The sequence below is a fragment of the Athene cunicularia genome, assembly GCF_003259725.1.
Source record: "Athene cunicularia isolate RWA chromosome 18 unlocalized genomic scaffold, athCun1 chr18_part1, whole genome shotgun sequence".
Classification (NCBI taxonomy): domain Eukaryota; kingdom Metazoa; phylum Chordata; class Aves; order Strigiformes; family Strigidae; genus Athene; species Athene cunicularia.
The window spans coordinates 9,838,903-9,862,703 of NW_020799123.1; the positions used below are offsets into that span (position 1 = coordinate 9,838,903).

Sequence of the window (23,801 nt, forward strand, 5' to 3'; positions counted from 1 at the left end):
CAAACCAACACATTTTTCAGGTAACTAAATACCACTTTCTGAAAACCCAGCCTGTTAAGAGCATACTAATTCAGATCCTGAAAATTCAAAAATAGTTTTTAGTAATTTTGATTTCTACAGTTAATCCAGAATGACATTAGTAATCAAATGACTTTGTGCTTAACACCGTAGTGGCTATTAATTGCAATACAGAAAGCAAAATAAATCTAATTTAAGAATCCTATAGACAACCCTAAAGGCAGCAGCACCCATTTTGTGTTTGATCAGTTACAAGTAACAGGGAAAGCAGTACTTCAATATGTGAGGAAAGAGATAATTTTGAGATGTAATATAGGGTGGGCTGCCATTTTCTAAATTTTAATAGGAAACGCAAGATTAAATTTATTATAAATAAGACACATACAGTTCAGGATGCATTCTAAAAGTCAACTGTGCTTATTTTTCTTTTTGAGTATAAATCCTTAGAACAAATAAATGAGAAGGTATGTTCTGAACTTTGTAGAGAAATAAATTTCTTTCCCCTTATAAAACAATTATCCCCAGATAAAATTGGTTAATGGTATTCTGTGGTCTGGGGGCAGGCATATATACACCAATATTTTAGATGTTATTTTTTGCTTAAGGCTACACAAAGCTGTACAAATATTACACACAGCTTCATAACCAAAACAATTTAATGTAGCTAAAAATGTCTATGACAACTGAACTGGTTATATTGACAAAGATTAGCAGATATCCACAAAAGCTTCTTTGAAACACTATTTGTGACAAAGTCTACAGAAGAAATATCACATGCAAATAATTAACTGAATAAGCCATAAAAAGCAGTATGTGAATAATTAAAAAAAAAAATGTAAGCAAGGCAGACACTTACTTGGTAGCAACTTTCTGTAATTTGCGTTAGTATTTCCAGGCAGTTTGGGCATAAACCTGTGGACATGTGTTTTACTAATCCAGCTCCAGCCACCATATCCTGTTACTCTATATTCCTCTCCTTTTTGCTTCCAAACCTGTTAAATAATTTTTAAATAGTAGTTTTAATGGTGCTATTTGCTGCATTATTAATGTATAAATTCCTTTAAAAGCCTAAGATTATTTTAGAAAACCAAAAACTTTACAGACTTGTTCATGCAAGCTGAAGTATATTTATGATATAATTATTATCTAAAGATATATCTGCTGATAATTAAATTGATTCTATCATAGCGACATCTGAAAACCGTATTTATTTCATATAACAGTGAGAATCTATTTACTTGAAAGCTGAAAGATTATACAAGTTTTTGAATCAACCTGTATGTTTGTTACAACAAATCAATTTAGAGCAAAGAACCACTCCAGGAGAACTATTTAATGTCTACTGTAGGGAATATGACGAAGTTTCTACAGTAGTTCCCATTGTATTATAGAACCTTCCAAAGTAAAGGGAGCTGGGCTAGATTTTCTGGGGGATGGGAAGTGAGGATGGGAGGGGAGCACTGGACAAGGACAGACATACAGGCAAGATTCCACTAGGAAAGGTTGCACTTTGAAGACAAAATATCTGTCAGCTCAGGCAGTGTCACTATGAGCATAATATATGTCAAACTTAGTTCAGACCATTATGTGCTTGCATATGTGGGCACAGTTCCTACTCCAACGGCAGGAAGTAACACAATGACATTAAATTTTTAAGTTTAAAATTAAAACAGAAAAGGAGTAAGAAATCAACAACTTCCATATTTGATTGTTCTTCCCACAAAAGAAAACCTTACCTGATGCTTGACAGGAAAGGTATATTTCACCCATGTAGCTTGCTGCATTGTTTCTTCTTCTTCTTGCTTTCTCTCTTTTTTTTTCACTTTCTCTTTTTCTTCTCTTTCTATTGCTGTCATCCTGCGTAATCTAATACATATAGATTTAAGTGCATTTAAACACAGGATCTTGTAAGCAAATACAAGTCAAACAGCAGCATATACTATCCCTCTGAGGAATTTTAAATATCTGAAGCTAAGAGGAATGCCTGGTATAGCATTATATGTATTCCTTGCAACAGGAACCCTACACTTTTTTTTTGGCTATTCAAGTAAGGCAAACACAACTGTCTGCAACTGTGTCTAACATCAGACACATCTCGTTTCTCCTATGGCATAATGAGACAAAAGACAGACTCCACTGAACTAAGTGTGTTGAAATTTGCTCTTCTAGACTCCCAAAGTTTTGTCACTTTGAGAGTGCTGCCCAGATAAAGAACACAAACTTGCTTTGCAGGAGCAATGACACTATAAAAATCTTGTTATGTATTTTCAGTGTTTCTGGTTGAGAAAAAACCACTTCAAGTGCTGAATGACTGACTAAATTGAAACATAATTCTTACAGGCTTTGAGGAACTAGTAATTGCAAAACAAAGTGAAGTTCTCATATGCAGAAAGATTTTTTATGTTGTTTGTTTTTTTTTTTTTACCTAGTGTGCCCCAATGATTCCCGCCAGATTGGCAGCATGACAACTGGTTTAATTGCACATTCCAATATAGCCAGCGCTAGTGCAAATTCTCTAGGTTTGCTGCACATCTGAACAGCTTTAATCCAGTTGGACCTAAATTGGAAAAAAAAGATAAAACCCTGAAACATATACATGCACTAATACAGCATGCTATGTTAATAAAATTTAATGGTAGTATAAAACCTCTTGTATTTTAACACTTCACTCAAATGTGCGATCCTTTTAACCATCTATCACAAAACACATATATGTTTTCTTATATTTTAATATACTAAAGCACAGTGCTTGGATATCACTGTTGTGAAAAAATAAAGACCATTGCTTATTAATGCTGTTAGCAAAAACCCAAGTATAACAAGAGAATATGTATTTTTGTTTATTAATTTACCTGTGGGAAGCCCAGTTAGGGTGAAGGAACGATGCTGGGATATTGTTTTCTAGCTGAATAATAGTTAGCCTCAAAGTGGATATGGTAAGAACTTTGGACCCATGTACAGACCCATTCCATTTGAACTCTCCAGCAGGAGTCAGACAGAATTTATGCGAGAGATGTCGTCTCTTGTCATGGTCCTCCCTGTGCTGGTGCTTGTTCAATGCGAATGAATTCGTGGCATACTGATTATGATAAACACGATATTTCCCCTCCTGTCCTAATTTGAAATAATTGTTGATATTTCCTTTCATCACAACTTCCTTCTTTGTGTTCATTCGGGAAACTTCACCTTGAGAGTTGACCACCAGAACCTTGTGAAAGAGAAAATGATTTTAAAGAATCACTTAAGTTTCTAATATTTCTATTTACTTATTTATGATTTAGGCTTCAACTGTCTATATATAAAATTCTAAAAATACCTTGCATCAGATTGTAGAAGCAAATAACTGTTTATCCGATATACAAACCATATGTACTTCATCACTGATTGTATATACAGTTAGGATATTCCCAAAGATCAACTTTAACATTAAAAAAACCACCATCCAGGCTCCTCAGGAAGTCAAACAGGAACCCGTTTTTCTGCTCTGAATTATGCCCCTTGAGGGAGACAGCTTTGGGAAAAGAGCTTCACTAAACTTAAGTAAGCTTTCTGTGAAACCCCGCCTTGGTAAACTGCAGAATTCATACGCGTAGCTAAGCGAAGAAATATCTTTAACTTTGAAAATATGGCATGGATAACATCACTGGTCTAATTACTCTTAAAAGAATTCCAAATTTGAGAGGTTTGTGACTAAACACGCTACATGCAAACTTACAAGGAAAAAACAGTCAACAAAAATAAAATTAATACACACACACAAATTAATAGAACAATATGCAGACAACTAACTGCAACAAACTCTTAATATTCAAAGAATTCTTTCCTGGAGAAATTGGGCTACTTTAAAATATAAAACAAAACAGAAAACCTACCAAACAACTTACAGCCACACAAAAAATTTATACCAACTGGCAGCCATTTGAAAGAGATTTCACTTTTGTCTACATCACGCTGTGCTACAATTTTGCAATGATTGCCTTTAAATAACCATACTCTGCCAGTAGAGATTTCTTATGAATTGGAAATGTGGCTATTACCTAGCTATTCAAACAATGATCAAACACAAACCGCTGTGAAGTTGCAGTTTTGGCACACCAGTTCTGAGAGATCTGAAGACAAAAGTGGGAGAAAGTGCATATAACTTATTCCTGGCTCTACAGTAAACAATTGTCTAACTTTTTATGACCAGCATGTTAAAGGAAAGGAGGTACACTGGGTCACTGTCATACCACTCTGTAGTTAGCAACAGCAAAGGAGAAGGAGTTAAAAAAACTTCCTGTGATATTACAGTTTCACCATTTGCTAATTTATTATCTCTACTTTTATTTTTAAGTACCTCGATAATCTGCCAAAATCAATTTTTTATTTTTAAAAATATTATCAGTTTTCTAGAACAGTTTTCGTACTTCTTTGAGTTTTCCAAGATGTGCACAAACCTCTCTGCCTTCTTTATATAACTTATTTGCTTCATGTGCTGCAGCAGCAACCTGCTGGCTTTTCATCTGGCTCAACTTGCTATCTGGATTTCGTAATCTTGTGAGCATTCGCGTCGAACCTGGCGTGCCTTTTCCTGCGCCTGGAGAATCACTTCTTTCGCCATTAGATTTCTCTCCTGCCCAGGAAAAAAAGGCTTTTAATACAAACTTCAAAATTGGAAGTTTTCTATTGATGTATGGGAGTTATAAAGTAAAAAGAAAATATGCATAAAACGAAAGTTAGAGACATCATTATTATTATTACCTATGTCCTCTGAAGTCTGGGATCCCCTCTCTGCATTTTCAGCATCATCAGGTGTCTTAATGGAGTCATTCTGCCCAGAGCCCAACTCACTACTGTTGCTGTTTTCAACATCTGACTGTAGAGGTGCAGCAGACGCACTGCTACTGTTGCTAGGAATCATCTGACCAGTTTCTTCTACAAAAGAACAACTTCATTTTTAGTTTTTCTTTTAAATTGGATCAATGCAATTTTTTCTACTTTTAAATTTTTCATCAAAGAAAAAAGTCAAATGAACATGTTTTGCTGGACTAGAAGGAAATACCCATAAAATATTAATTCCCTCCAGAGCACTGTATCTATGTAAGTTTTTTTTTTTTGTTCTGTTTTAAGCAGTTTCAACCTTTAAAGTTCTGAAGAACTGAAATCCATATGTGGATGAAATAGGAATATATTTTAAGCACATTTTTTTTCCAGTAGATACACACACAGAAAACCCTCTCCTGAGACTTTGTTTTGCTTTTAGAATGCAGATTTCATGAAATTTGGTCTTCCTGCAGCTTTTATGATTTTATCTCTTTTGATTTTCTTATGCTTTAGCTGTTCCTCAAAGCATACACCTTTCAGTTCCCCTCCAGTTTTCCACCAAGTCTTTGACTGTATCTTGTTCAGCATATTAATTCTGAGGAATCCCACAGATTTCAGATCAGTTGGCACCACTCTATCTAAACTCCTCCTTTGCAAACTTAAAATATCAGCCTGCCTCTTATGATCTGATGCATCTAGATGTTGCTTCCATCTCAGTAAGACAAATGGGTTCTTGGTCCTCAGTTGTCCTTGTTACTGTCTGTCTTGACAGCTGTGGACATTATTGCCACCTCACTTGTTGCTAAGGTGCCCAAGTGTGACCTTTCGACTGAAGCATCAGTCTAGCTACCTAGAAATAAATCACTCCATCTTCCCAGTAAGAACAAGCCACCATCCCTCAAAACAGCAATGTCTTCTTCATTCTGTGAGAAAGAAACACAGCTTAACTGTTTAAAAAATACAATATTACTCCGTTTCTAGAATTCTTCCAAAACATCAGGGATTCTGTCATTATTAAGAAAGGTGACAGGACAAAACCTCCTTTTGTGAAATATTCACTACTAGCAGAAAGACGATTAGGTAAATATTCTGTGTTTCTTACAAGATCCCTAACCTGAATGCACCATAACTTCTGGCTGTGGCATCTGGGTGACCACCACTGTATGATCTATTTCCCTTTTTACTAAGGAGAAAAATAGAAACATCTGTGGTGCCTGCTGCTTGGGGGAAAATGGAAACACCCAAACTAGACTCTTAAAAGACTCATATCCAGATTCATTTAACAAGGATGGTGACAGACACGTTCTCATTTTGCTTTGCATTTTACTCTTATTTTCCCCCTCTTTGGGGGTAGTTGCATCACTGATAATGGTTCAGTATCTCTCCCTCCGAGCGTCTCAAACTGAAATTTCGTAACAGGAACACAAGTATCACTATGAATACAGTAAATTAGACTTGAGGAAGAACCCTCTTCACACACACACCCCCCTTCCTATGAAAATGCCCACTAGTTTAAAAATAAACTTCTTGGAAGAAGAAAAGTACTTGTGAGAGTATAATAAAGAAATATTGATCAACATATAAGTGAATCTTTAAAATAAAATACAAACTCATAAATGTGTCTGGAACAAAGTTATAGGATATGTATCTTTCCCAATATAAAGTTATTTGAACTTTAAAATGGAACAACAACAAATGAAAACAGACAAAAATATTTGGTCAAATATCCAAAATATTTTTGTCCCATGCACTAGGACATTTTCTGTATTAAAGAAAAAAGAGTATTATGAGGCTTTGAGATTACAGATTAATCTTAACTTTCATTTTCTCCTCCTATTAACAAAGTTTACTATTACAAGGGTTGGATGCATTCACATTTCCAAGTTCAAGAACTGCAATCTGTATCTGAATGGGAAACTATTTCTGTAGGAGAGAAAATGTTTACTACTGCTACTGCTTTTAAAAACATAACACCCTGACTATGGCTACATTGCAATTAGAGTATTTTCAAATTTTTAAGAACTGAAAATAAAATTCTAATCACTTTAACAGTAATTAGGTGTTTAAAACAACATTTGGTTAGGTAGTAAGGTTTGTAATAGAATATAATTTTAAATGAAATAGAATATAATTTTAAATAGTACACTGACAATTTATGTTACACCTAATCAAGTTCCATTTATTCCTAAATCTAAAGTTTGGGGTTTTTTTTTGTTTTGATTTTTTTAATTAAATAGTGTATATTACTACTTTTGAATCACGGATATGGCAGAAAAAAACATGTTAAAATACAAGAGCCTCTGTGCTTCTAATTCTGAAATGTTTAAAATTCCTAGTATGACACTTTTAATCTTGACATTTCAGTGCAGTGGTTTACTCACATGAATGAAAATACTTTGTTTGTTAGTAATTTATACAGTAAATAAGAGGTTAAAATAATAAACAAGCCAGCAGAAAATTAGATTTTGAAATAAACTTTGATAGGATGCTAACAATCGTTATGGACCACTATGGAAAAATAAAATATACAGAAAATAGAACACAAAAAAGCTTAGCCATAGTCATCTTTGGAAGGCATGGAAACAAATGCTAATGTCACGGAGGGCCACAAATTTCAAGCACTAGTTGCAAGAAAATTAACTTTGAAATGTTAATGACAACGTAGCAGTAAAGGATGGCACTGCAAGCAAACAGCATGAGTGATATACGCTGTGAATGGTTTTAGTGGACGAACTGGATAGAAAAACTTAACAGATTCCCCAAATTACAGAGGCATTGGTAACAGTGCCTTCTGTACCTGAGAGTTCCTGAGGGAGCTCTGATGCCACCTTCTTCTCTGCCACGTTGTTGCTATCAAGGGTTTCTGACTGACACCCCATTGCGTTCTTGCCTTCAGAGCAACTAGTCTCTCCTGCAGAAGGATTTGTGTTGCTGTCATCAGTGCTTGATGTCACAGAGTTACTTTTATCCCCAACGACTGTTGCCTCTATAGTAAAACGCACAACAAAACTTTAGGGATATTCTTTAGTATGTCTTAGGATGTCATTTGGCATCATCCATAGAAAGCAACTTCAGCAGGTTTGTTTGTTTGATAACGCTGAAAAATACTGAGCTTTTTCCTTTCCTTTTTTTTCTTTTTCTTCTGTCTCAGAATCAAAGAACAGGCTATTTAATTCTGATGAGGACAACAATGTTAAAAATTATGTAATATTGCTTACTAAAAACGTGTTGTTCGCAATCTGTGACACCTGTACCTCAAAGCAAAGCTACCTGTATTTAACCTGAAAAGCAGGAAAACCAGTGAAATTACTTAACAAGAAAAACAATTATAATATACAACCACAAAGGAACTAACAAGTATCACCTATTAGAAAATAAAGAATCATACAAAAAAAAAAAAATCACATTAACATTTAAAGAAATGTGAAGATCTTAACTAAAGATTCACTTTACTTAAATGAAGTTGTTAAAGCGCAGTCGGTTTCTTTACCTTCTGTTTTCACTTTTTCCGCATCTTGCTCAGTGGATGTTTCCTCAGTTTTATCTTGGTCTCCAGATTCTTCCTTGCCTCTCTCAGCATCTGCCTGGTCATTATCAATGTCACTTTTGGCTTTTTCTGCTTCATCATCTGCTGTGTTTTTGTCTTCCACTATTTCTCCTTTTCTTGCTCTGATAATGTCCAAGATTTCCTCTATGACAGAAATTATGTTGTCATCAATAAACAACAAGTCACGACCTACAGAGCCACTGAGCAGAAATAACAAGCATACTACTTCTTTCCTACTTCTTTTCAGTGAGACAAAAGATAACATCCAACTTCTTACCACTTTTCCCCACCTAAAAGAAACACTTCCAAAGATTTATTTGTTGATTTCTCAGAGTTATGCATTTATATAGTGATGACTTAAATCCATTTTTAAACCTGAATATCTAATCTTTATGTCTACCCTGGAACCAAAGTTCAAACCTCCACAGATTTATATTGCGATTTATTGCTCCATGGTAGATAAATTAAGTTGGTGGAGAACTGCAGGGGAGATATGCATTCTTCCACACTGCCCATAATATTAGAGCTCTAATATTTTTGCCACTCTGACTCCCACTGGATTGTTAAATGCTTATTATATACATTTTTATATATAAAAGACAGTACATCAAGAAACATTTGACAGTTAACACAGCTCCACCCCAACACCTGGAATGACCACAATCTGGCACACCCTAAGCATATCAAGAATCTGAATCACTCAGGACATCCTGGAATACATGATACATAGTCCTACAAGAAGTCAGAACTACAGAGCCATGCTGGGACACCTGCATGACACTTCTCCATCAACTTCTATAAACTTCTTATAATAAAATAAATATTAACTAGTATTTGAGTCAAAGTGCAACATCTATTCCCATTAAACAAAACATACGTACCATTTGCTGCAGAAAGGAAAGACTTGTTGTTGCCCCTTGCTTTATTAGTAAGGTCTTCTGTCACATCCATGTGCCGATGAATTTCTTCACGCATTTCTTCCAGAGTTTTGCATAGGTCAGCTTCCCAGTAATCCTTGTCTAGGCATTCAATTAACTCTGCCAGCTGTATCTTTGTGCTATAGTACCAGATTTTCTTATCCTTCTCACTTTCTGAATCTTCCTCTCTGTAAGAGTATTTAAATATTAATTTAAAAATATCTGGATAAATGACAAAAATTAATATCAGCCTTTTTTCGCAGGAAACTATTAAATGCCAGTACCTGAGTGTGAATAAACAAGTCACCTGAGGACAGTCATATGCATCCAGTTTAGTATCCAAATACTCCTTTCTCACTTCCCCTCCCTTTCTTCATTCCCTCAGTTCACATGACAACTTCCTCAGGAAAGCTTCTGAAGAGTCCAATCTGGCAATAATGTTTATTCTCATTATATTTACTGTTACTGCAACCAGTAATCTGCTACTAACTCTCAAACTGCAATGAAAGAGGGTACAGCTCCAGAATCTATAAAGGGTAGTGTTTCTGACTGCATATTCAGGAAATAGCAAAGTTAAGAAATTCAAAGTGTGGAATGTCACATTGATAAAATATTTTACATTAGCATCTCTATGGCATTCACCTGTGAGAGCACCACTAAGGGACAAAAGATTCATAATAAGATCCTTTGAAAAGATCAAGGGGTTTCTACATTTTTTATCTGGGATGCTCCATGACACCACAAGCCCAGCCAAAACTACTGGAGAACCACATGCCAAAAGCATCTCTACAGGGTCACCAGACCCAAGGGTGCTCCGTGAATATCTCGGGTAACGCGCTCTCCCACAGCACTGGAGAGCGCAAGGAGGACACTCAGAGTGGTTGTGCAGAAGGCTGCCTGATTTCAGCTTGGCTTGTTAGGTCCTGCTTAGCCAGATCCAGGCTGGCTGGGGGCTGGACCACTCACTGCCACAACACACCCTAGCACTCCCAATATTGGGAACAGCATGTAGGGCGACACAATTATCGGCCTGGCTTTCACGTGGGGAAGAGGAGCAAAACTACTGTCACTTGTAAAAGCATTAGAGACCTATGGCTCACTAATAATCCCAAACCAAACTGTCAATAGGACTGGTAAGATAACTGTAGTTTGAAAGATCTACGCTGTTAAGTTTTGTGTTCCTCTCTACTGACTGCTTCCGCATGGCTTATACATTAAAGACAGTAAAAATTGACCTCAGATACTCAGAAAGACAACTGTAAAGCAAACTTGATTGTCATCTATCTACTATTTTCCACATTCTATTTATGAAACAACTGTAAAACAACTTAATCAGAACACTACTAAAATTAGGTGCTTATGAAGTCAATAATGGCAACATTATTCAAAATTCAACTACTCATTTGTCACAACCACTACCACAAAAGAGACTTTTAGTTTTGATGATAAAACCTTGTGTATTGCACAGAAATATTATAATTTCTCTCATAAAGGCCTTTGCTCATAAAAAGCAACTAGTTCTACTTTCCCCATTTATTCCTCTAGGCTACCAGTAACTTTCCATTAGTTTTAACAGGTTAACATGGCTAAGTTTGACAAGTTTTCTCAGAAAACAGCTAATTTCAGGAAGACTGCCCACATACTACACATCAAAAAGTAGCAGCTGAACACTGATAATAATTTGACACTATGGAATAGTCTATGCCTGTGGACTTCCATGTTAAAGAAAGATTATTTAAATGTTTCCTCTAAACCAATAAAATTATTTACTAACTTAGGAGTCTGGGCCACATTATATGGAAAAGAATGTAGATAGAAAAGTACAAGGCTGAAGGAAAAGTCAGCGCAAAAGAATGCAAATAGAAAAATACAAGGACAAAGACAAAGCAGAAGAAGGAGTAGCTGTACAGATAGCAAAATAGTCTATGTCTGTAGAATTCTGTGTTAAAGGAAGATTATTTAAACAATGTTTCCTCTAAACCAATAAAATTATTTACTAACATTAATAGGAATGGCAGTACATTTATTATTGTTTGTGAACAAAAGCCACAGAAAAAGATAACAGAATCACCCAAGAACTAAGATGGAAGAGGAGATGAGAATGCAAGAATACAGCTTTATACAGCAAGAGGAAAGAAAAGAATGAAACAAAATGCTTAACTAAAACAGACAGGGCCTTCTGAATTTTCCCTGCCCAATGTCCAATGGAAGTGGCGAGAGCAAGACACGGGCAGAGCAGCAATTGTAAAGTTGTTCTGCTCCTTACAAACACGACTGCAGGATAGAATGCTGTTGCTAAGTTTATAGTTTAATTATTTCTTAGGTCACCAAAAAGGGAACTTTAACCTTTCAATTTGAACCTCTAGCTCATTACACTACTATTTGCTAGACAGATATGCCATTTATACATCTTCTCACATGACCTAGATATGCAACGATATGAACGTTTTATATAGTCTCATTCCATGAAGTAAGGCTGTGCTAGTACCCATTTGCCAGACAAGCAGCTTGGGCACAGAGGCTTGTACACCTTGCTCAAATTCCGATGGTGATCATCCAAGTGTTTTCTTCTTTTTCCAATTTCTCCCCCCATTTAGCAAATCAAACTGATACAGCTATGCTAATGCATCCAGGATACATATGTATGTCACCTGAAAATCCCAAGAAGCATCTGTCTTCTCCTTTCACAACACTCCTTCCTGTTCTAGCGTTACAAGGCTCTACTGGACTGACAAGCAATTAGCTGTTATCTTCAATTTCCCCATATAACTCAAGAAAAAGCCATCAGTACCAGTAAAGGTATGTTGTGTTATAGGCCAATAAAACCCACAGGCATACTGTGAAGAATTGACACTAGACCACAAAGAGAGACTATTCTGCAGAATGCACCTAGACCTAATTAAATCTTTCCATGTGTGATTCCAGTCCTACTCATTAGAGAACTGCTCAGATAATATTTTAGAAATGGACAGTGAAGTTACCCAAGAGTATTTCATTTCCCTTCTACTTCATTTATATAGGGTTTTCAGCATAGAATTTCTCTTTAATTTAAGGCTATCACAACCTTAGTAGCAGTTCAGGAATTAGCCTGACTTAAGTACAGACATAAAATGAAATTGGCACAAGCTTGCTGTTATGTATGCTTACACAGTCATCTTTGGCCAGACTTTATTTTCAAGATTCAGGTGTATGTCAGTGGAAGCCTTGGAGTGCTCATTACCAACTCAGTAACAGTCAAAGAACTACCACAGAAAGCATTCTATGTGATCCACTTTGGCAAGATTAGTTTTAAGCTATTTCCCCAAACACCTTCCTGCATTGGCTAAAGGGACACTACTTTTACACTTTGAAGAGATCAGAGAGGCTATCATAAAAAGAAGATGGAAAGATGCAAGTCCACACAAGGACTAATTCCCAAAGTTTTTCCCTAACAAGCCAGGCAGATTTGCCAGTTTGGTGCTGGATGGGTCTCCTTAGTCTCCAGGGGACTCAGTTGAGTCACATAGATTAAGTGAGGCCAAGCAAGGGGGAAAAGAATCACACAAATATTTCCTACCTCTTTCAGTCTCTTTCTCTGCCAGGAACTAGTCACTGGCAGGCTTTAGAGGCAAGTTTTAAGAATGATAAAAATGACAACACAGAAGAGGCTAGAAACTTTCAAGTAGCAAAGTAGAAACACCCCTTCCTGAATCCCATGCTGATACAATTAGAAACTGAAGAATTCAGTAAATAGTTTAAAGCACTCTATTCCAACAAAAATCCAACACCTTTTTAGTTAATTGGAGAAAATAGAGGAGGACCCACTAAGAACATAAACCACATGACAAATCTTGTAGAAAAAAAGCTGAAACTGGTTTTGACCATCGAAGAAGACACATTCAATGCAGGAATAACGATTTGTGTTATTTCTGCTATCAAAATGAAAGCCAAACAATGTTTCACTATTTTCTTTCATAGCCATATGACAAATCCAAAGCATCGCAGTATTTCTCAAAAGTTAACATGTTAAAACACTGCAGCAGTTTACTAGGAGAATGCAAGTCATAGTCCTAAATTTCCTGACTTGCTAATTGCAGAAAGAACCTTAATAGGCAAAACCAACACAACTGACCCAGAGACATCATCCTAAATTTGTTAACAGCTTGAAACAAACCTCAGGAATTAATTTTCTCTTGTTTGTTTGGTTTTTTTACATCGTGTTGATATTTGCTCATGGGGATATATGAGAGGAGACCTCCTCAGTGTATACTTCTCCATCTTTGTAAACTAGAAAAGATGGAAAAGAGAGGCAAACCCACAATGATGGGCTTCAACAAGGCTGATTACCCTCAGGCAAGTGATGATCATGGAAATAACATGTAACACTAATACATAAAAGTGTCAGTGAACAAGTGTACATAACCTTTACAAGATGGGAAAACCAGTGGTGTGATAGATTTGTAACTTTTATGAGGGGAGAGGGGAGAAGTAAAAAGCCCCCCCAAACCCTTTGAAAAACAAAAAAGAACAAGAATTTAGGAATTCAGTTCTCTAATCCCCCTCAGCAAGATTTCAAACTTGTGTTTGTGCAGATTAGATCTATTAATTTCCACTGATATATCTGATCACATGGCATTGGTGAATACACTCTGTTCATTTTAATAAAGTTGATAGGATACTCTGATTTCATGAATCTAAGGTTTTAGCATTTGGCAGTTATCCTTTACGTTATCCTTCAGTCATTCAAGATATCTAGTGTGGTTTGACCCTGTTCAGATGTAGATGGTTGGTTTTTCAATACAGCATGCTTGCTGAATCTAAAGGCTATTAAAAACTAAAAGTACAGAGTTTAATATCTATGTGAATGAAAGCTGTATTTCTCTGGAATTTAGTTATTTAGTAAATAATTTTGTCCCCTTATAAACTGGCTTTAGCATAAAGTTTTAAAACACATTATGCATAAATTTAATTACGTCAAAGTTCTACGAAAAGTCCAGCGTTATTGGTTGATTCTGTACTTCCCACGCTGCTCTGTTAGAGTATTGCTGCTGTAGATCTACCAGAACAGCTGTTTTTCCTTCCGCTTCCATCAGGTGGATTTGAAAAATTCTTAATCCAAACCACATACTTCAGAAACAGCTTGTGTTGGAAGCATACACAGGTATATTTACCCTAGCAGAAGGCATGATATCTAATAGCAACAGGAAGGACAGGGACTAGCAGGGAAAGAATCTTTCAACCTAGATGATCTGCATGAGAAAACAAAGGAAAGTTGGAAACAATTAATGGATGAACTGCATTTCTTGTCTTTGTAAAAGTAAAAATGCTTTTCTATTTATGTCTGAAATACTTTAAATCACTAACAAAAAAATCAGTAAAACAGAAAATCCAATAAAACTTTTCCTTTTGCTGTATTGTTTACAGTCCTCACCTATTTTGATTTAAATGGAATACTGATGTATTTTCTCTTTAAATAAATCCCAATTAGGACACAAAACTTACATTCATAAAACTTAATTTATGACTTCTGAAACAAATATTTTGTCCACTGAACTCCTAATAGGAATGCAGGATCCTTAAAAAAAATAAATTCAATACATTTAACCTTTGAAGATGTCTTTTCCAGTGCAGTAAAAATTATTACCAATGTGCTAGAGAGAACAAACTTTCACATGTGTAGATTTCAAAGGATCAAGAAGCACCTGCATGATTTATTTTAGTTTGAAATATGTTGAAGTACTGCCTGTATCAAAACCTTCTGAACATCAAATATTCCACTTCATTGGGAAGAAAAAACCTGTTTCACAGATCAAGTTCAGTCAAAAATAATTACCAACCTGCCTACATACTGGAGGGAAAAAAAGCTTGCCTATTTATCTTAAAATCACCTTCTCGGTGAGCAACTCTGTATTTATGTTTATTCACAGACCTCTAATGGTGAGAACAGAATCGTTCTGCCAGTACAGTGAGAAAAACCAATCTTTAGAACAACTTTTTTCTCAGAGTTTGAAAGGAAAGATACAAAAACCATGCACAGAGGAGACTGTAAGTTATTAAAGCACAGGTAACTAGAGCAAAAAAGAGTATCAGCTACATGTCCTTCACAACCAGGTTTTTTATGAAAAATCAATCTTTCAACTAATTTTCTGGAAAAAGAAGGTAGAAAATTATGGATGAGGCAATGGAAAAATCAGGGTATCAACAGCTTCAGGCTGGTCATCACATCCTGCTGAACCATCTGAATGATACAGCATCTACTGTAAAACATGTGATTTAGTATAAACATAGTGTATTAAAAAAAAAGATAAAAGATTCCCTGCATCTTTTAAAAAATAATTACTTGACACTACTGTGGCATTTATATCCCAGAGAAACAAAAAATAATCAAACATGGACTCTTTTTACAAGTGTGGAAGAGCAACATAGGAAACAAAGAGCAGCAATAACACTTAAAAGCATCAGCTAACAATACATTAGAGAAAGGGCACTATATTTTAAAGGACTAAAATGAGTCTTGTTGCAAGATGTAACACCACCAACAGTCCTCACAATCCCTTTCAAAGACACTAGCTAATAGCTTAACATTCACTGTAACCTGTTCTGTATGAAATTCTGATAGGGTATCCAGCTGTGGCTTATTTTCTTCACAATACTGAATAGGAAACTATTTCAAGAAAGCTAGTAAAAGCTCTTCACTTTTCCTAAATTAATAATATCATTAATTTCACTTAAATATTACAATTACAATTATAGAACAATTACATAAGAATGGTCCTTTATAAGAAAAAACAACCTTTAGCTATTTTCCTGTGAAAAACGTAGAAGTATTTTTATTTGTAATTTCAGATTCAACTTTTCAGGTAAAAAAACCCAGGGCACAACGCCCTCACTACAAGAGCTTGATTATTACTAATGTTTTGAGATACATCAGCATCTCAAGACCAACCAGTAACTGGAAATTATGTTAAACATACACAACAGGATATCACTTCAAGACAGGCATTTCTTGCAATTTTGAAATTAATTCTTAATTCTTAACACTTGCACCTATAGAAGTGTTCACATACAACATTTTCTGCATTTCTAGTTAATAGCTATGGTGAATACCTTTGAATGCCTCAAAGTCTTTGCTTCAAAGGCAGACTGTCAAACCAGTACCAGCATCTAACAGCCAAATACTATCTCAGCAGGCGACAGTACACCAAAACTAGTGTCCCATAAACCATGGGATCATAAAGAGAATTAAACTACTTTTCATTAACTTTTACAAGAAACTTCAGAGCTCTCATTAAAATTCCCTTTCTTTTCTTCACATTCACATGTTTTAGGCACATTAAGATGAAGGCCCTGGGTTTTTTTCCCCTTTTTATATATAGATTATGAGAATACTTATTTTGGAGAAAATTGATGGATTAATTACATGGTCTTTAGAAATCTATTTACAGTACAGCAAGCAATGGTTTTATCTAAAGAAAACAATTTTAAGATGGCAACAGCAACTTACAGAATATATTAAAAATACATGAAATACAATATTATTGTTCAGAAAATATGAAATTATTAGTTTACTTACATTATGATTCTTCTGTTCAGGAACCAATATTTCCGTCTATGCCTGTCATATCCAATAGGTTCATGTCGAATGTATGGTTTATTTTTTTGGATTTCAGCAACACAGTCAGTTACTCCAGGCACCTTATGTGCTACGCAGACCTCACACTGCCATTCATCTTCTGGTACCTCTTCAAGAGGTGGTTTCACACACTCCAAATGGTACACAGCTGAGCAAGTTTCACAGCAAAGCAAATCCCCAAGTTTGTGACAAACCCTACAATGATCATCATACTGAATAACACCTTCTGACATTAACTCTTCACGTGCAATGTTTGTTGTAAGAAACTGATCCACTAAAAACTGCAGAACTTTGATTTTATTCTCTACTGGTCCATAAGGATAGTCCTCTGTCTCTTGGTAAGGAAGAACATGATGGTATTCCTTGTCACTCTCACAATATACCCGCAGAACCTCTGGCCACGTCATTCCATCTATGAAATACAAAGTGGAATTAACGCTATCTTTGAGGTCAGCAGGTCCAAAGGTAGTATTTGAAGTGTCTTCTTCACGTAAAACTGCTTTTAAAAGCACTATATGCATCTCTGCCATAAGGGTGCACTGCTCTTGACTTACCAGAGCAGCACAGAAGTCCTCAAAACGAAAAGGAGAGAGGCGTAAAACAGTGCCAAAGTTCCTTAGTACCTCATAGATGGCAATAACATTCATTATATGCTCACTAGGCACCATTAAGTCCTCTGAGGATTTAGGAAACTCCAAGGGTGGGATATCTTTTTCTTCCAATATTGGAGAACGAGGACGATGCACTCTTTGTCTTCTCCTACCTGGAATAAAAAACAACAGTAAGAATACTGCCATTCAGAGATCAACATGTTTAAACATCTATCATCAATGACTATGTCAAACTTTCTAAACTATCGCAAATTAAGGATTCACATCTTCACCCTTACATAGATGTGATAATTCAGCTAATAATCTTATACTTTAATTAACAGTATGAAAATAAAAAACCCCACAAGATATCTGAAGTTTTGCTTTAGGAACTTAGAGCAGTTGCATTTCCCATATAACATACTGAATCTTTAAAACGATATCTAGAATTTTAATTGTTTAAAAGAGTTAGAGACAGACATTTCCCTTAGCCAAAATATTAATTTAGAATTTCTACTCATTCAGCATGACTAGTTTATCATTCCTTCTTGGAATTTTAACTTTAAACTTGAAGCATCAAGCTTCAAATAACAGATCTTTTGTATTAAAATATTGCAAGCTATACTCCTATCCAGCAATAGTATACAGGAAAGATCATTTCAAGCAGATGTCTTAGGACATCAATTTCAACCAAATTGAAATACAAAACAGAACCTAAATCACTTTGTACACTGCTTTCTAACCAGACATGAAAGTTAAATGCAATGTTTTATGAAAATGCTTCAGGAACTCCCAATATTGCAAAACAAAACAAACAACCCCACCCCCTTGCTTCAATAAATCAGGAGAGATATCCACAGAATAGAGAAGGAGGTAGAATTATGGAAGGACAAACCTTAACACAGAAAGCTAATCTGAAGAGCTGTCCCACTGCCTAAAACAAAAGACACTGAGCATAATTAATTCAGTCTCAGATGCTAATTCAGATGGGATGTCTCCCTTTTTCCCCTTTAATTCCACTATCCTTGATGCCAAGCAGAAGGAAAAACAAGAGAGGAAAGTTTCTGTACCTAGCACTACTAGACAGATTAAATATTTCAATCTTCTAGCAAAATAATGAAAAAGTATCCAGCTACATGGAACTATTTTGCAGCTATCAGTTGAAGTATTAGGATGCACTCATTAAATCTACTTCCTTTTTTAAAAAAAACCCCAATCAAGCTTCAACTATCCCATAAACATCTTGGTTTAAAACCAAGAACTGAAATGAAAACTGGTTTTAGGTCCACTTGTAAGCATATTAAGATTTTGGTCTACAACTGAATTTCATAATTATCAATTCTATACAGAAAAGTGGTTGGCAGGATGCATTTTATTCAGAGAAAATCCAAAGGAAAAAAAAGCTACCCATAATAGCAATTTCATATGGATACTTTAATAAAAAGAGACATATATTACACATTGTGTGATCTGACTGAAGAGTGACACAAGCAGTACTCTGGAATTTTAAAATTTCACATTAATAATTTTTTGATCAAATTCTGTGCATAAGATAACTGCCCCCTCCCAATTGGCTCAATGAAATTAAGAGATAAAGTAAATTCCAATCATCTCAGATGCTACCATTAAGATGAAATTGTTCTCTGTGGCATTTGTTGAACCCACCCTACTCCCTCCAATACTCCCATAAATACAGGAAATAAATCTAATAGGGAGTAGGGGAAAAAAACCCAACAAAAGTCCTGCTAAGTCAAGCAGATAACCAAAGACAGATCCTGCTGAATCTAAACCCACCATCATTAAAACTTTAATTCACCAAAAAGGGAAAAACAAGTTATCAAAAAGAAAAGCTACCTTTAAGAAACATCTTGATGTGTAACAGACAGTTTGCCAAATGATTCTAGAAGAAAAATAAATCAATCTTTGAGCTAGTATGGCAAGATGACACCAGATACATCTTTCCCTCAAACTTTAAGGAATGAAATCTTATGCAACAAATTAGACATTCTGAAACAATATAGAAGATGAACTGCCAGATGTTTCCATTACAGAAGTAATGGGTCAACATCATCTGCGTATAAAAATAAATTTCCAAGTTTAGTTAAGTTTGAGTTCTGACTGTGGAAAATGAAAGAATGCTTGTATGAATGTCTTCCAATATGCTTCTGCACAAATCAGTGGAAAATGTTTTAATCATGGCAAACACATAAAAACATGGGAGTTTCACAGCCAGGCACAAAGCAATCGTTCTTACAGCAAGAAATATCTAGATTAAACCCAACTTCTCCATCACTGGGATCCAAAAAATCATATATGCATAAACCAGAGTTGCTTTAATTAAAAGACTCCAAAGCAGAAAAAACACACGTGCACACTCACAGATTAAATTATTTCAGGGTTCTGAAGTTTCCTTCAATACGGCAGGACAGCGTAGGACCAGTCCTAGTAGGCTGTCATGCAAGACAACAACAATGCAGAACAGATATTCTGAAATCACTCATGGTCTTCACAGAGTCCAAATATCACAAAAAGCTGGCAGAGCTATAAACTAGGATCCTTTTCAGTGTTTGCAATTGCAGCAGAAAAACGTGTCTGTCACACAGTAAAGCCATAAAAGAAACAGCTCTTCAAGGAAGAGAGCAGCAAGAATGATAACCTTGGTTTACCTAAATTAATCAGAAGTGACAACCCCTCCAAGTAATTTCAGGCAAAGATAAACTAGAAAGAAGTAACACTGCTGAAAGAAGCAAAGACTCCTTATTTCCTCGCATTTGTTGAGAATTTCTACCCTAAGAACAAAATTATAATTGGCCTATGCATTGTTTTTATCGTTCACTGAAAAAAAAACTAGATCCCCATACGCCATCTTTGTTGATGTCTCTTTCACAAGAGATAAGCACTGGTATATTTTTTACATCAAATTAACGGGAGAAGCAACAAAAGAACCTTAAAACTAGTAATTCTTGTATTTTCTGAAAAAAGTTAAAAAAATTCTCTAACACTTCCTCTTACAAAGGAAGGATATTGGTGCAATTAGAGATCTAGAATAAACAGGTTATCAGGACACAAAGTATGTCACAATACCATCATAAAGAATTGGACTTTGGTGCAAGTACAATGTAACTGTGTGATTGCATTATTCACACCACTCTTCACCTTCTATTTCACTCAATTTACATATTTTCATATTTGCTTTGGTATAAAGCACAGAAATTTCAAAAGTAATTGAAAAACTGATAGTTTAGACAATAAGGGAAAACATTGCGTTATAAAATGCACACTTCATCTGTCCACTACTTAGTGTAACGCCTCACAGTATGCAGCACAGTTTTGACGCCGTACCACTCAACACTCCCAATCCACACTGTAAATCACACCCCACATCTCAAAAGCTCAAATAATTTCTCTTTTCAGACACCAAACTGCTTTGAACAATTCAGCACTGTATATAATCTGGTTTCCAGAGCTAAAAAAGCAAAGTATTCAAAGTTGTAGAATATTTTAGAAAGAAATGCTACCTAGACAAATTTTTCTTGAATGGCTTGGTGGCATAGTATTTCATATCTATGTTTTGTTTTGTTTTTTTTTTTTTTTCTTTCCAATTCCACTTTCAATTTGAAATTGATATTTGCTGTCCTAGGTTGAACAGAATCTGAAGTCGGGAAAAGGATCACAAAGTGTGATATGGATATTCAGAAATTCCAAACAATTTGTGCTTAAATGTATTACTATTCGATGCATCAACTGCAAACTCAAGAAACACTCCATATACCTGTAAAAAACTAACACACACGTCAAACCAAACCAACAAAACTGAGCAGCCTAATCTCCAGTGAAAAAGATGGACGTTCTCTGCCAAGGTGCTCATAAATCTTGAAGCATTCTAAGTGGCTGCTGAACTTCAATTAAAAGGCCAACGGAATATGATATAATGATGTCAAAGTGCTGGGGTCTATGGTTTTTGTATTTTTGCATTCTAGGGGTTGGCTGGATAACCCCCTCCCTTGCCATTAGCCCAGACAGCTGAAGAAAGGCAGTTTTGAACTCCAAATAAGGACTCTAGGCTTGTTGGCAATTCTGATAATAACAATATCTTCACCACTAATCATCTGCAGTGTGCTGACATCCCATAGAGCTCACACTACTTAGAAGCAGCTTCAACTTCTGTGAAGGTTTCTGAAGATCACAGTTCATGTTTACCCAACTGTTCCTTCATACACACAAAAAAATCCCTCAAATTTTGAAAAATGTTTTCCTACAATAAGCATATCCAACTTTTCAAGCTCTTCACTTTCAAGGAAAAAAAAGTCTCCTCTCTTCCACAAAGCAAATTGTCTAATGCTTGAATCTGACATCCACTCGTGGACAAAAAACCCCCAACCAAACCCAAACAACTTTGGTCTCTGCAAACATTTATACATTCAAATTATTTCATTTTACTTTTATTTATTTTAGAGATTCTGGGATTTGACAACAACTTTTTTTTTTTTTTCTTCTTTATTTTTTGTCATTCATCATGGATTTTGCCCTCCACAGGGAATTTTGAGTACTATCTGTGAGAAAAAGCATTAACCGAATTTAATCAAATTGATTAAATAATCAATTTAATTACTTCAGTGTAAATATATGAGGGAAGTACAAGCTTGTGTAGACTATGTAACTGATGATTACACAGTAACAAAGTTATTTTGCTTTGAGATACTACATATGTGTGTTACATTAACTTGTAGTCAAAATAACAACATGGAAGTGAAATAGTGTAACAAAGATTGCACTGCAACGATCACATTCAGCAGTCACAATTACACTGTTGCTGTCTCTCCTTAACTTTCTATTACAGCTTCACCTACTGCTATTAACATTTTTCAATTTATCTTGGTATAGTTTAAATAATTTTGGCTAAATCATTTTTATAATTTGCCCTGAAAAATTTCCCATTTGTGGAAATATCCTCTCATAGCAGCAGGTTTTTTTTCTTTTTTGCTTTATGTAGAAAATGCAATATGTACTACTTTCTAAAACAAAAAACTTGAAGAGGGTTTCAGAGCAGGTGTACTAGCACCTGCTAGAAGAAGTAACTTCTCCTTCAAGCACCACCACCACCTGACTGAACGAACTTCAAACTAATCTACATGTATCTACTCCAAAAGAAGTCAAATTACTCACACTGAAGTTTTCCCAAATGGACTCAAGTTTTATTACACATTAATTGTATACTTCTAAGATTGTTTCTGCATATTAACCAAACCCCTGAATCAATTTCCACCTTCAAGTTTGAGCCAGTACAAAGAGAGAAAACATCCACTTCTACACCATTCAAATTCCATAGCTTTATTTGGAAGGATAACTGATGTGCCAATAGCCTTCTGCTGCCACAACTGGACTATCTACAGGATCCGGATCATCTTGAGTGTCTTAACATTATACTTCTATCAAGCACGCTTCTTTTAAATCACATTCCTTCACTAGTTGTCTCCAAAAGTGATGAAGCAGTCTGCAATGGTTGCCTCTCCCTATTTTTAATTTTCTAGTTGAAGAGCTGCCTGTAATTAAGATTAAAGAGTAAACAATTTTATTCACATGGCACATTTAATTATAGATATTGATAATTACAGTCTACACTTACCATAATCTATTAAAATAATTTATATTACAAATATTTAAGCAAACACACTAATGATATTTGAAATAAAATGAAGTTACTGAAGTAACAGGCTGAGCACCCAAAACCAGAATTTACTGAAGCACTTGAAAAAGCCAATCTATCTTTATTTTTCTTTTTTAAAATTTCCATCTATTTAATCTATTTGGTAAAAATGCTGATCCTTCCAAAATTTAGAAATTAAGTGGCGTTTTGAATTTGCCCCCCCCCCCCCCGATTATTTTTTGGCTTCAAGTTACACAAGTCAAGTCAAACTACACTACTCTTACATAAAAGTCCATCATTAGTAAATATAACTGGGTTGGTTTTGTTTTCCAGATCATGAGTCACTACAGAAACTTCTCAACATAAAGACCAATTGGCAGTTATATGATGTCCTGGAAGCATGAGTATTCCTCAGAGAAGATGCCTTCTCCTACATTTTCCTTCCTCCTGGAAATTTTGGCTTTTCATCACCCTCCTAAACTTACTAAGGCTGTCTTATTTTTGTTTGTTAATAAATATACAAGATTTAGATATTTGTTGTCCCATATTACTACTTTGCAACAGGCAAGTTTCAAATGAAAATGTACAGATCTATGAGAAAACTGGAAACAGTTGCTGAAAATGTGTAAGAGAATATTTTTTGTGTTTTTTCTTTTCTTTTTTCTTT

At 35.3% G+C, this 23,801-nt stretch overlaps 1 protein-coding gene across 16 annotated transcripts in view; it reads right to left on the minus strand.

Annotated features, from left to right (window-relative positions):
* The window catches only part of BPTF (bromodomain PHD finger transcription factor), a 56,085-nt gene that overhangs the window by 26,423 nt on the left and 5,861 nt on the right, over positions 1-23,801 (minus strand). For 10 of the 16 annotated variants that reach the window (XM_026860888.1, XM_026860890.1, XM_026860885.1 and 7 more), the window contains exons 2-11: positions 16,838-17,660; positions 9,250-9,473; positions 8,312-8,512; positions 7,619-7,807; positions 4,759-4,932; positions 4,425-4,630; positions 2,871-3,226; positions 2,444-2,575; positions 1,755-1,884; positions 875-1,010 (exon numbers count right to left, since the gene is read on the minus strand). In XM_026860888.1, coding sequence (XP_026716689.1) covers positions 875-1,010; positions 1,755-1,884; positions 2,444-2,575; positions 2,871-3,226; positions 4,425-4,630; positions 4,759-4,932; positions 7,619-7,807; positions 8,312-8,512; positions 9,250-9,473; positions 16,838-17,660 — 2,571 coding nt within the window. The remainder of the gene's footprint in view (positions 1-874; positions 1,011-1,754; positions 1,885-2,443; positions 2,576-2,870; positions 3,227-4,424; positions 4,631-4,758; positions 4,933-7,618; positions 7,808-8,311; positions 8,513-9,249; positions 9,474-16,837; positions 17,661-23,801) is intronic. The other 6 variants (XM_026860892.1, XM_026860889.1, XM_026860876.1 and 3 more) reach the window with 4 other exon arrangements.